At 34.3% G+C, this 14,000-nt stretch overlaps 2 protein-coding genes and 2 pseudogenes across 2 annotated transcripts; 1 reads left to right on the plus strand and 3 right to left on the minus strand.

The window, feature by feature from the left end:
• The first annotated feature begins 50 nt into the window (after positions 1-50).
• LOC121227576 (molybdopterin biosynthesis protein CNX1-like) lies at positions 51-1,761 on the plus strand. Its single transcript, XM_041110555.1, has 3 exons — positions 51-188; positions 1,015-1,071; positions 1,335-1,761. The coding sequence occupies exons 1-3, from the start codon at positions 168-170 to the stop codon at positions 1,551-1,553; spliced, it is 297 nt and encodes a 98-aa protein (XP_040966489.1). The 5' UTR covers positions 51-167; the 3' UTR covers positions 1,554-1,761.
• Positions 1,209-4,942, minus strand: LOC121227575 (release factor glutamine methyltransferase-like; annotated as a pseudogene).
• A 705-nt stretch (positions 4,943-5,647) lies between these two features.
• On the minus strand, positions 5,648-8,582 carry LOC121227574 (serine carboxypeptidase 1-like). The gene is made up of 6 exons (XM_041110554.1): positions 8,551-8,582; positions 8,451-8,516; positions 8,175-8,409; positions 7,945-8,050; positions 6,636-6,781; positions 5,648-5,848 (listed from the first exon to the last, which is right to left on the minus strand). Exons 1-6 carry the CDS (start codon positions 8,580-8,582, stop codon positions 5,648-5,650), a joined length of 786 nt encoding a protein of 261 aa, XP_040966488.1.
• A 2,528-nt stretch (positions 8,583-11,110) lies between these two features.
• Positions 11,111-13,080, minus strand: LOC121227577 (calmodulin-7-like; annotated as a pseudogene).
• Positions 13,081-14,000: the final 920 nt, after the last annotated feature.

The following is a 14,000-nucleotide window of genomic DNA, read 5'->3' on the forward strand; positions in this document are numbered from 1 at the left end:
TTCATTGTTGGATATAGAGATTTCCCTTTTGGTTCTATTTATTCTCACTCCTTTTCTTAAAATTGTATTATCATTATTAAGGTGGCACCGGATTCACTCCAAGAGATGTGACCCCTGAAGCAACTAAAGAGGTGATTGAAAAAGAAACACCCGGTCTTTTGTATGTCATGATGCAAGAGAGTTTAAAGGTAATAAACTGAATTATGCCGTGAATTAACTTAAGAACTCTTTTTTATCTGTTTCTTCCTGGGCCTAGCTTAGCTTAAAAGTGATGTTATCAATTCAGTCAAGCTAAACCTGCTCATATAGCTATCAGCAAACATCCATGAGATTATGTGATAGATCTTGCTGAAAGATTGAAATTGCCATACCCATTTCAGACCAGAAAATGCATACACCTCGAACCAAGCCAATCTAAATCTAATTAAACAAAATAAGAAAATTTCAAACATTCGTGGTAAGAGATGAAGGCTAAGTGGAATAAGAACTTCCCTGGTATGTGTCTAAGCCAGCGCAACCAAGCTTTGCATGCACAAGCAGATATGCCAGGCCTGCACTTCCCTTGTATGACTGTTTTCTGCACAATTGATTTTCAATTCCATGTGTGATTTGTTGTTTGTTAAGCATCCTAATGAGTTGGCTCCAGTTTATGTCTTAGAGGCTCCATGAAAGGCATAATATGCAAAGACATGTTTATTTTTTCTATGTGACATGTAATGACACACTGCAGATTGTCCTTGCAATTATCTGCTTCTTGTCAAATCTTCGGTGTCCAGGGAATGTTTGAAGAGATTAACCATAAAAATCCATTATGTGTGCTGAGATGCAGTTTCTTTTTCCCAACTTACGCAGAAAATGGTCGTTTTAATATCATATTGAAGAAGCACATAATTGCATATATCTAAGATTGTTTTCCCTTCATACATACGTTAGATATGATGTCATGCCACATTTTGTGTATTCTTAAGATAATATCACCTATGAACTGACCTCTTTTATCGGTAATGGAAATAGGTAACACCATTTGCTATGCTCTCACGCTCAGCAGCAGGCATAAGAGGGTCAACATTGGTAAGATTGAGATGTTATTTATACTTTTGGTTGATTATATATGAGTTAATTCACTTATGATGTGGTTAGTTCTCTACTGGAATTTTGCTCTTCTATTGTGGTGTGCTTAGGGATTAATCAAAAATCAAACCATATCATGTGAAACTAGGAATTGCTGTTCATACTGTTCTTTTATAGAACATGTTTCTTATGCTATCAGTATATCAAGATCATGAACATGTGCTTTTAAAAGTACATGTTTCTAATTCTAATCATGTATCCAGATCATCAACATGCCCGGGAATCCAAATGCCGTCGCAGAATGCATGGAGGCATTGTTGCCTGCCCTTAAGCATGCACTAAAGCAGGTAAAGGGTGACAAAAGAGAGAAACATCCCCGGCACATCCCTCATGAACATGCTACACCAGTGGATACTTGGGAGCGCAGCCATAAGTTGGCCTCTGCTGGTAGTGTCAAACCCAGTTGTCCTTGTTCCCATTAATATGCTCTTTTTGTTTAGAGGATAAGAAAGCAAGATACAATCTTTAGCGATCTTTGAGAGCCATAACTTTTTTGTTATTATCTGACATCAAATGTGAATAAAGATGACAAAACTTGAGAATTTGAACAAACATTGGGATCGTGCAGATGATGGTCAATTCATTATCAATAATTGGATAGAAATGAGAAAGAAATTATAGGTTTTACCAGTAAGGAAATCTATGAATTAAAACAAAGTTTATAGATGATAATGCAGAATTTGTGTTCTAACGGGCATCAGTGGTATAGTGTCATATACCTGAATTATTTGATTAAAAATTTTAGAAAATCACTCATCTACTCATCTTCAGCTCTTGTTTGCAACACTGGTGCAAGAGTGCTGAATGAATGGGTTGAGCTTTTGGCACGAGATGGTTGATAGCTTGAAACTGAATATCTCGCGTCTCACTGTTATTGATGTCAGACCTTCATATTCAACCACATGTACATCAACTTGTTTCCATCAAGACGTATTATAAGACAAAGGCGGTGAGAAATACTGTAAATTCTTCTCTTGTAAATGAAAGCTCAAATTGCTAATATTTCTTATTTTACCTCATCGTTGTTGGACTATGGACATCGGGCAGACTTGATGGGGAGCTTGAGGGTGTTAAACTTCCATTCCTGGTTGAGGTAATTGGGACAACTGCAATATATTAACATAAAAAATAAAGTCAAATAATAAGTTTTGTAATTTTAGATACGTCATATTCTTACTCAGACTGAATAAGATGAAGTTAGGCCGACAAGGATATCCAAAAATTGAATATGAGTGTTGGACAAAGCTGTATTTGACACTTAAACCCAAGTTTTGGGTAAACATAGGACGATCTAGCATTTGGCGAAAGAAATCTACACCCTTGACTAATTAGTAGTACTCGATCTCAATATGGTACTTGTTCCCTGGAAGATTTCAGCATTCTAAAAGAGTTTTGCAGAGTAGCATTAACTTAAAAGATATACCATTTTCACATAATGCACAATATGGCAAACAACAAATGGAATTAACCATCAATGGAAAAGAAATCATAAAACATTTTATCAAAAGTAATCTACTAAACTGCTCGGAACAGTGACCTTTTCCTTGCTTTTTGTTCTTCGTGACCAATGTAAACCAAGGTATTTTACCGATCATTCCATTTATCGACGAAATCCCATCACAAAACGTTGGATACCAGCAAAATCAGATACTATGTTCATATCACGAAAGCTGCCTGGCTTCTCATTCTCAATGTATTCCACAAGAAACTTGCACTGCTTTTCTCCATTTGTCTGTTACAAGAGAATCACAAAGAACTCAAGTCAGTTACAACCTGGTCCTGCAAGAACAAAACTTATTAAAGCACAACTAAAACAAAGACTCATAAGAAGACACGGTTACTTTGAATGGCCAAGATTCGATTGTATGTTATAAGATAAGCAAATGAACGAATTATTAATCTGTCTTTGTTACAATATGTCTTACTGGATCAAGTTAGAAAATGTCCTAAGAAATCTGGAGCAGAAACATGGTTAATGTGGTAAAAGGTAGCGGCCAGATCTATCCAGACATAAGATTTCAATTAAAATTCCTTATCCTTATTCATGAATATACATAACATGAGATAAGAATCATATTAATAAAATGTATTTCTCTACCAATCCCTTATCAACGACAATTTTACAGAAACCAAATTTTCAACCCAAATGGGGAATAAGTGCATAAGCTAATTGCTAAAAGAATCTAAGAAATAACAAAATTATATACCTCGAAAGCAAAAAAGCCTCCAGGTTTCAACATGGAGGCAACTCCATCAATGAGATGAAGAAGATCATTGGTTCCACTAATACCACCATCTAATGCAAGTATTGGTTCATGTTGACCAACTTCAGCTTGTAGGCCAGATATGTCACCACTTGGTATGTACGGCGGGTTACTCAAAACACCAGCAAGTTTACCTTGAACATCTTTCAATGGTTCAAACCAAGATCCTTTCCTCACCTCAACCACATCCTAATTCGTAAACCAAAGCACGTTTCTCAATATGATTTGAGATACGAAAGGCACAAACACAAGATGATGGCAGTATAATTTGTTTATTTGGGCATACAACAAAATTATGTTTCTTCGATAAGTTGTTGTTTTTAAGTCATACAGTCTTGCATAAATCATTCAAATCTATCTTGACCAATCACTACAAGTGCTCATCCTATATCTTGTTCTGCAACAAAGAATTAGAGACTTCTATGCACAAAGTCTTTTATCCAAACTGCCATGGCGATTGATCAGGCACCATAATAGGCATTGATTCTTTCATTTTAACCTTTTTTCCTTATATCAACCTATTGATCTTGCTTTGTGCATAATACAATTTAGGAAGTATTTGAATTTTCACTAGGCAGTCCATACTAAAACAATGAAATGAATTACCTGTAGACCATATCTTTGCACATTAGAAGTGGCCACAGCAACTGCCACCGGACTTAAATCAGTAGCAATGACTCTGCCACAAGCATCGCCGTGAGCATGAGTTGCTAAGGCCCTTGCAGTTGCAATAGCTATAGCACCACTGCCCGTCCCCAAATCGGCCCAAAAACCTTGTGCCAATTCTGGGGCATTGTTCAAAGCCACACCTTCAACCAAATCAATTATCACTTCAGTTTCAGGCCGAGGAATAAGAACCCCTTCTTGCACACTCAACACCAAATCCCTCCAATGTTCACACCCTACCACATACTGAAAGGTCTCCTCTTTCAATCCTCTGCCTCCAAACACAATACATCTCCTCCAATGGCGCTCTTAACGCAACGCTTACATCTGGATTCTCATTGTTACCCGATTCCAATCGAGACAATATTACTGAACGGTGTTGGAGTTCAATCAAGTCTTGTAGAAGCCAGTTGAGCTCTCTGCGGAGGAGAGTGGAATCGGGGCCATTGTCTAAGTTAATAAAAGAGGAGCCAACTGAGGAAGCCAGATTTTTAGCCCATTTATGCCATTTGGTCAGCTCTGAAAGAGAGGCAGAGAAGGAAGGTGGCCTTAGATAGAGTGGAACCTTGGGTTTTACATCAATGGAGGATGTTGTTATTGAATTCATGAAACAACGTGGAAAGGGTATTTGGAATTCGCACAAACTCCACAACTCAGACCAGACGACCTTAGCTTCCACATATCTATAAACAAATCTTCCTAAGATGTCGAAACCTTCGATTATACAACCTTTGAAAAGAATAAGATTTAAGAGACAAACCTAGAAAAGGGTTTCCGAAGTGGTTAATAGCTTTTTAACTAAAATTAGACGGGTGACTTCCACTTAATTGCTTGCTCACACCATCCAAGAGATATCGAGAAAATAAAATGGGGAGAGAATCTATTATGAACAGATGATTTTTTTTATATATGCATTTATAATCGACTCACATAGGCGGACCTTTAGATTTTGAGCTGAACACTCACCGCTGTTTTGGATTTTCATTTGTTTTTTACAGCTTGATTCATTGTAATGAAGAAAATGAAATTAAAAATCTGAAGATTTATAAATTCGCAAGAAAATATTTTTTTTAAAATTTAATTATAAATTATATATATTAATACAACCTTTCATTTTCTACTATTATAGAATTTATTCGAGTCTGATCTTACCTGAGCCTAAAATAATAATAAAAATTCAAAATGCAACTTGATTCGCATTTACTCCAAACCCAGAATCTCGTTTATCAATTAGGAAATCAAAGAACCCAGTGAAGATCCCTAGAGGTGTTTGTTCATAATAATGTCTTACATGTGATTGTACATGAATAAATATGAGATAATTTCTTAATATATATAAAATTTCAAAAAAAATATATGCAAATCCAACATAAATTTATATTCTTGAATTAATTTTTTTCCAATTTTCAGCAACCCTTCGGAATGGTATGAGATTTTATTTAATTAAACAAACAACAGCTCCCACACAAGATAACACAAATTTAAATAAGAAAATAAGAAAAAGAAAATAGACACATATAACACATTTCATGAAAATCATGGGGTGGAAGGAGGGAGAGTCCCTTGAAGGAAAGAAGAGATGAAGGTTAGTGCACGTTGTGGCTGGTTGCTTGGGACCAATGGCCAGCCCCTCTCACTGTAACCAATGCCAATCCTCCTTCATACTCCACCACATACCCTCCTACCTCTTTCTCGCTATACCATGCATGCCAACCCTTCTTCACCCAAGCTTTAACACGTTCAATGAAACCTGGTCGCAGCAACCGGCACACGCCATCCTTGTCCCGCTGTAATTATTTGGATATCACCATATCATTATCAGGTGTCGTTGCACTGCTATATTTATATATTTTCATTATTTATATGCTAAATTTCACTTAAAAAATAATTCAATTAAAACTTGTCTGTATATCCAGCACTCACTCCACTTTGATGATATTTTTTAGATAGGTGATAGTAGTGCCGATTGTCATGCTATCTCTGCAATTCACACTTTATGGTTTTAGTTTAGGTAAGATAATTTAACTTCAACAATTTCAACGTATATGATTACACGAATAAAAAATATTTAAAATTCAATAAACAGAAAAAATGATACATGTATAGAATTTATATTAATTAATTATCAAATTTCTATAATATATAACATTTTCATTAGTACTGCAATGGGTCCATTCAGTCTGATTTGCGTGGAGGGCCTTTTGTACCTCTGGAATATTTAGATAATTCTCCACATAATAATCCGTGCAAGGATCAAGTCGTGCACCTGATTAAAAAATTACACATCTTACCATTTTTATTTTATTTTAACATGAAACAGAATTTTACTACAAATTCTCTTATACTTTGATTAAATTTTTTTTCTTGAGTTCTCTCAGTTGTAGATAAAAAAAAAAATATATCGCAAATGTGAGATTAGAAAATAAAACTATCTTCTATAGTTGCATGAATCAACTGCTTTAATTCTAAATCTAGGACTTACACTACGTGGGAGCCATTTTCAGAGAAGAGTCGAGGCAAATGGGAGCATAATGTTATAAATGTCGATGTCTCCTATCTCATCATCGGCCTGACCAGTGAAATCAAAGCATTTTCTGAAGCAGTATCATTGGCAAAGTCACAGTATTTATGGATTCCTTTGTAGGTTTCGTCTGAATTCAAGCATGTGTCCAGAATTATCATATTCCCGTAAGTTATGCTCATCCGCAACCCATTTCCCACTGAAACCAGGCATTAACATGAACTACTATATTTCACACTGAATCAGCATATGTTTTGATGCGGAAACTCCGGATCTAGACACAGAGAAACACAAATTAGAATAAAACGAGAATAATAAAATTAGTTAAAATAATAATAAATAAATAAATATAAAATGATAGATTTGCCCTATGGAACCCTTGGTTAACTTGTAACCAAAACGCCAATGATTGAGCGGCTCCCTACAAAACCCTAGAAGAAGAACCTCTAGAAACACTGATGAACGGAAAGAAATTTGAATATTTGCAACTCCGAAATACCTCGAAAGTAACAACTCCAAACTAATAGCAGAGAAGAATCACTCTACTCCCAAAAATTTGCCTCACACATTTGAAGAAACAATACTCTTCTTTTTTCTCCTCAATGTGTAGAAAACAAGCCTATTATAGGCAATACAAGAGTAATTATCCTAATAACTCTTTCAGAGTATTGATTCTAATAAAACTCTTTAAGAGTATTGATCCTAATAAACTCTTTAATTATCTAGAAATAATAATAATACTAACCAATAATTACTTAACTCATAAATGATATGTCCACCATGAATTAAGTATATATATATATACATAAAAGTTAATCCACCAATTTATGGGCTTTCACTATTCCAGATTGGTCCAGTGAATTGCATTCTCGTATTTGTCATGTCACGAACATGATGATTAAATTTGTAGCAAAAGTCTTGGACAAAGCATTCATCTTTATTTAATTGTCGTGCCTTACTTCGAGTAATTGGACACTAGGAAAAACCCTTGATGTACCTCCTTGTCTATCATGTTTATTGAACTACGCAATGCCTTTGAGGTTGTAACAGTTTGATTTGTGTTTTCATTGTTGTAGAGAATAGTGGAAGCTAGCTGAGGACGTAGTGACCGGATAGCTCTCACCCGCGATGAAAATCCTGCTTTTACTGAGGAACCTCTCCACCAGTTGACCAGAAAAGTGTAGGTGTCGATTGCGGTGGTGGTATCCCGGCATTGTCGTAGTCGAGGATGTTAGAGGATGTTAGAAAGAAAAGCACACCAGCGGGATTCAAGGAGATCACGTTTGCCACTGCTATTATAGCCATCATTTGTTTGAGATTATTATATAGTAGTTTCAAGGTGATTAGGTTAGGTCAACTCACCATTGTTCCATGCAAAGTCATTCCTGAAGAGCGTTTGGCCATCACTGTTTACTCTAAATGGTCCTAACTCACTCATAGCCCCATACCCCATGACGAACATCCTGGCCTGTGATGTGATCCCAACATTTAAAACTTGTCAAATTAGGCCGACCTTGGTTCGGCAAAGATTTTTGTACTTCAACTCACTCCATTAATTCATCCAACCAACTTAATAATACATATTAAAATACCTCCATTGACCACAAATCAAGGATTATTAGACAAGAATTGCGAGGCGACTCGACGAAGTAATAGAACAAAGCTCGACCAGCCTTTTGATCAACAGTCACATATCCTGCGTATTGATCAAAATCAACGCCGTCTGGTTGTCCAGGCAATGCATCAATCTCGTCGGCTTCCATTTTCCCATCTTGCGGCTCAATGCAACAGGCGAGTACGTCGACGGATTGGAGCCATGCAAGCCAGCTGCCCATGAACGTGAAGAAGATATACGAGATTTTTCAGACCTCCCCGACTCAGCAACTTGTGAAGGATTTCCCTTGTCGATCGGCGGCTTCACAGAAGCTGAGAAACTGAGTAGACAAATGAAAGAGTAGACATGAATACAGAACTGGCTTCATTCTTGCTGTCAACTCCATCTCGGCTTTGACAAGCCAAGCTGGTTTACAAAGGTATATAAATAGCAAAATGACGGGAAGATTAGTGGTCGTCTGGTTTTAGACTTGGAGGGATCGAAGATGATCTAATTTTGGTAGTTAAAAACAAAATGAAATCCAAATGCGACCATTAACTGATTTTTGAATTGTTTTTATTAATTAGAACTGTTTTTCTATCATCCTGGTCACTATGTATATTTTATACTATTTATTTGAGTTAATAAATAACTTTAAATTTCAATTATTTATAATGTCACATCCGATTACTAATGAAATGATTTAGATACAAAATCTAAATTATTATTAAAAATAAGATATCTCAATTGTTATCTAAAAAATAAAACAAATTCAATAAAATAAATTTTGATGATTAATATCGCATTTACTCTGAATTACGATATAAGATTAGAAATTAGATCTATAAAAATCAATTTTAATTTTAATTCTGATTTTTTTTTACTAGAGGTATATAGTGGTGTACTTCGGGTTCTTTTTTTTCCATTTAAAAGAAAAATCACGATTGTTTCTAAATAAAACAACGACAGAAAGAATAAAAACCAAGCGCAATTAAATATGTGATGTGTTTTTACTTAATTTCGCCAATAAAATGACAATAAATGCTTGGTTTTGCAAATATTCAATCATTAATATATATAAAAAATTCAATAAATTAACAAATATTGATTCCATTTAAAACTTACATTTTACAATAAGTGCAATTATATATATTCCCCACTTGTTAAATAACCAATTTGTATAAAAAAAAAAAACATCGTAAACGAAATTGAAAAAAATGTAAATAAACAATTTTACACAGTACAAAATACTCTCCTTCATGATGATAAATATATATTTAAAAAAAGAGAAGAAGAAGAACTAAATTCCCTTTTTTTTTTTGTTCAAACCAAAATCATAAAACAGATTTTGATTTTAAACAAGGGGGAAAGAAAAGAAAAGAAACAGATACAGTTTGGGGAAAAAAAGAATGAAGGTTACTAATGATGAAGATCAGGTTATTTGATTTTGGATGGGTAAAAATGAGAAAAAAAAAAAGGAAAAGAAAACTATTTAGAGGAAACGCAGTCACGAACCCTGTCTCTCTTTCGACGTTTGCTTTGCGTTTCTTTTTCTCACTTTGGACTGCTGGGCTTGTGACTATGCAACTCTCTCCATCTGTCAAATTATTTGGAATTAGTTATTTTGTATGATCTCTTAGCAGTTTTAGATAATATAATAGTAGTAATATACAACAATATTATAATTTATTTTTAATCGTAAAAATAACAATCACTCTGTTATCCAGAACAATTAAAATAAAATGATAAAAATTTATATAATCATACCATATCAATATTACCATACGGTAACACCTTTTTTATTTTGAATTGACACATCATCACAAGTACTATTTTGATGTGGAATCGTTTGTATTATATCAGTACAAGATTTATTTTTAAGTTTCACGGTTCTTTGATATTATCACTTTCTGTTTCAAATACTTCCTTAATTATTTGCATTTTTTTTCTTTTTAATATTTCATCTAAAGAAATGCATTTCCATGTGAAATATTGGGTTTGAATTTTGAATATAAAACTTATAATATTTGAAATTTACATTTTAATATAAAAAACATGAATGTTTGTGATGGGAGCAAATAGATAAAATTTTTATAAATATTGATAAAACCTCACCAACTTAATAATAACGATCACTCATTACCAACTTGGCAACCAGGGATGATTACCTTGTCCGATTTATTTGGCGAGAAATATTGGGTACATGGCGAATCAAATGCCACCTGAACATTAAAGTGGAAGCATTGGATGAAGTAGGATGGCTTAGAAAGAGTCATTATGAGTTGAGATTCGAAACTACCCCTCAATAGGCAATAGCCAATACCCGATGGCCTTTTATCAAGGATGAAAAAAGAGAAAGAAGAAAATAATTACTCCAATTATTAACTTTTATAACCATTTTCTATTTTGGAACAATTTTTTCATTTCCTTAACAAGTGAAACCCTAAGACTAATTACTCTTCATATTAACAACTTTCTAACTAAAATCTATTTTGGCCCCTCTTGATAGTTTTCTATCCCCCCCTCCCTCAAACATAAAGTTTTCACTATTGCTTTTATTTTTATCCTATCAAAAAGAAAATTGGAACCAACATGGTTAAAACAACAGCCTTACACCCAAGTCTCAAGCATTGGATGAATCCAAACTAGATTAGATTAAAAATGAACAATGTTCACAATCACGTTAGAACCCTATAGGCATTAGCGGAAACAGAATAAAAGATTGTGAGCTCACCCTCTTTTTATGAATGATAACATCACCAAGCCGTATGTGCAAATCAACAACATGAAATAACATACTGAGATTTTGACATGGTAAATTACTCAACAATAAGCAAACATAGAATCTTTCCAATTGTTTTAGGTTTCATGGCAACAAGAATAGAAGAAAACACCAAATTGAGAAGATAATAAGACACTAACAACCCAGACTAATGAACAAAAACAGAGCAAACAGGTAGATATTAGGGTCTAGTCCACGAATAATGCGTACAAAGAACAGTCAACAATCCAACAAAGGTAGTAACATAAAAACATAGATGCCCTATTGATATAAATAGAGATCTTAGCAAACTTATCTGCCCTGTTCCCTTTTTACCCATTTTTATCCTTACTTGGCCATCATGACTTTGACGAACTCCTCATAGTTGATCTGCCCATCACCATCAACATCAGCTTCACGGATCATCTCATCAACTTCCTCATCTGTAAGCTTCTCACCGAGATTTGTCATGACATGGCGAAGCTCAGCAGCAGATATGAAACCATTCTGGTCCTTGTCAACACCCTGAAGCCTCTTTAAGTTCTTCCTCGGAATCAGTATCCTTCATCTTCCTTGCCATTAGGTTAGGAATTCAGGAAAATCAATGGTCCCATTTCATCAGCATCAACTTCATTGATCATATCTTGGAGTTCTGCTCAGTAGGGTTCTGACCAAGTGACGCATCACAGTCCCAGCTCCTTGGTAGTAATGCAACCTGCAGCAAGAATTGAATAATGCAACAAATAAGAGTACTATTGGTTTCAAAACAATCAGCGCTGACAAGTAAATTTGGCCAGAAAACAGGAAACCAGTAACTGTAATATCTAGGAAAAAGAATACAGATTATATTTAAGATAAAGATAGCTGATAATTTTGAACTTTTGTAATGCCAAAATGCCTGCCAAAATATTTCAAAAGCCAAATACATGGTCAACAAGAACTGATTAGGATAATGAGATCTTTTCAATGTGCAAAACAAAGACACAAATAGCCGGGCAGCATGCATTAGTCAACTTGTTGAGAGACAACAAGCTACAGGCTGATGCATTTCAGAATGCACAGACATCTAGGATCAGAAGTTTGATAAATCATGGATCATGTGATAATAGCAAACATGTACTTGCACACAAAAAGTACAAAACTCTACACCTATTCAGTATTCTTCAAGCAATAAGCACCAGACTAATATTTCATGTTTACAGATCACAAATTAACCAACTGAATCAGCCACAGCAAGTGTGGAATTCTCGAGACAAATCAATGACATGAACATTTCAATTCTAGATTCATAACTGTCAGGCATACATAATACAAACATAAAAGCTTACTTCCACTATGAAACAATTAGCCAATGATTTTATGACCAATAGGCATATCCAATACTACTAATGGGCCTATATCTCAAGATGGGTAGGAAATGCAGGTTCAATCAAAGGGAATTACATCTTAAAAAAAAAAAGATGAAGCTTCGCTAGTCATAATTTCAGACAAAGAAACGCAAAACTAAATCAAATCGGCTAAACACGATCTTAATCTTAGACATAAACTATGCAACAAATCGCCGAAAACATTGAAGAGCTAGGCAGGTCATGTTTGCATCTAAAATATCCAACTCTAAGAGCTCAAATAATTGAAATCAATGAGCCGACCAAGAAAGGTCAACGAATAAAGAAGATGAGGAAAAAACGAAAGAAACATTTAAAGCGATAAAAATCATGAGCCAAAACAATCAATGAAATGACATGAATTTTAAAAAAAAAGATAAAGCAGTTTCGTAATTCATAAACCGGAACCCTAGATCCGTCACATCATTCAAATCACAAGAGAAAACGATCGCAAAACTAAAAACAGAACACACACACAAAAATAGTATCGTAAACTAAACCCAGCTTAGATCTGCGAATTAGAGTTGAAACGAGCAAGTCATTAAAGCAAAGCGAAACTGAAAAGCATGAAAGAATAAACTTAAGAGAGAGATGAGAGAAAGGACCATCGCCATCCTTGTCAAAGAGGCTGAAAGCCTCCTTGAACTCAGAGATCTGATCGTCCGTAAGTTGATCGGCCATGGTCTTCTCTCTTGAGCTTTTTTTTTCTCGGAAGAAGGTGTTTGGGAGACTGACGGTCCCGGAGGAAAATGATGAGAGCGTGCGAGCTGCGAGGTTGAATCTTTTTAATGTAGAAATAAAGAAGGGGGATGGAAGGGCAATATAAGGCCCAACACAATTAAGGCATCTGATTCTCTCTCATCCGCACGCATTTTCTCGCTTTCCTCATTAAATAAAGATTCTTTTTCCATTTTTGAATTACTATATTTATTAAACACAGTAGATATTAGATATTTTTCCTTTCAAAACAACGGACATTTTATAAGAGCGGAGAGGTGTCTAGAAATTTTTGAAGTTCCTTTGTCATGTTCGATATTGATTGGATTTGGATAGGTTCTTGATAAACCTAAATTATCATTTTAAAATTACTTTATATATGTATTTTCATAATAAATTTAAATAAATATATATTTATTATCAATTACTAATTTATCAGTTTAAATTATAAATTATTTTGCCTAAGATTTGGCCTGGAGTTGTCTAAGATAAAATTACAAAGATGTTGGACCGTGGACAAAGTTTGTAGTAATTCGAGCATAAAAATATTTTATTTAAAATAATTATAATATGAATTTTGTGGTCTGGTTGAGATTAATTAAAAACTTTTTGTGATAAGGTTGGAAATTGTGTGTTAAATTGTTTAATTGATGGGTGGACCAACTGTGTATTTCTTTCATTTAACTAGGAATAAAGATATCAATTAAATATTATTTTAACAAGGGTTAAGAAGATGTTATAGTATTTAACTAAACGGATAGGCATTGCATGCTTGGTGGTGTATATCTCTCATTATATATAAATCTTATATAAAAATAATATAACATCCTATACCCGATCTAGCTACCGAGTCAAAATATCAAGATGTCACATTCGTTGCCAAAGTAATTATTGAAAATTTCAAATCAATGTATCATATTATTTAATTAATAAAGATCATTAACTCATTTAAATAATAATT

Source organism: Gossypium hirsutum, unplaced genomic scaffold, assembly GCF_007990345.1.
Source record: "Gossypium hirsutum isolate 1008001.06 unplaced genomic scaffold, Gossypium_hirsutum_v2.1 scaffold_1028, whole genome shotgun sequence".
Classification (NCBI taxonomy): Eukaryota; Viridiplantae; Streptophyta; class Magnoliopsida; order Malvales; family Malvaceae; genus Gossypium; species Gossypium hirsutum.

Excerpts from the sequence above, each read along its gene's own strand:
- LOC121227576 (XM_041110555.1), top strand. The coding sequence starts at position 168 with ATGATGCAAGAGAGTTTAAAG. Across the intron at positions 189-1,014 it reads TGATGCAAGAGAGTTTAAAG|GTAACACCATTTGCTATGCT; the intron begins GTAATAAACTGA and ends TAATGGAAATAG. Across the intron at positions 1,072-1,334 it reads GCATAAGAGGGTCAACATTG|ATCATCAACATGCCCGGGAA; the intron begins GTAAGATTGAGA and ends TCATGTATCCAG.
- LOC121227574 (XM_041110554.1), bottom strand. The coding sequence starts at position 8,582 with ATGGAGTTGACAGCAAGAATGAAGCCAGTTCT. Across the intron at positions 8,517-8,550 it reads GCAAGAATGAAGCCAGTTCT|TTTCTCAGCTTCTGTGAAGC; the intron begins GTATTCATGTCT and ends TTGTCTACTCAG. Across the intron at positions 5,849-6,635 it reads AAAATGCTTTGATTTCACTG|CGGGACAAGGATGGCGTGTG; the intron begins GTCAGGCCGATG and ends AAATAATTACAG.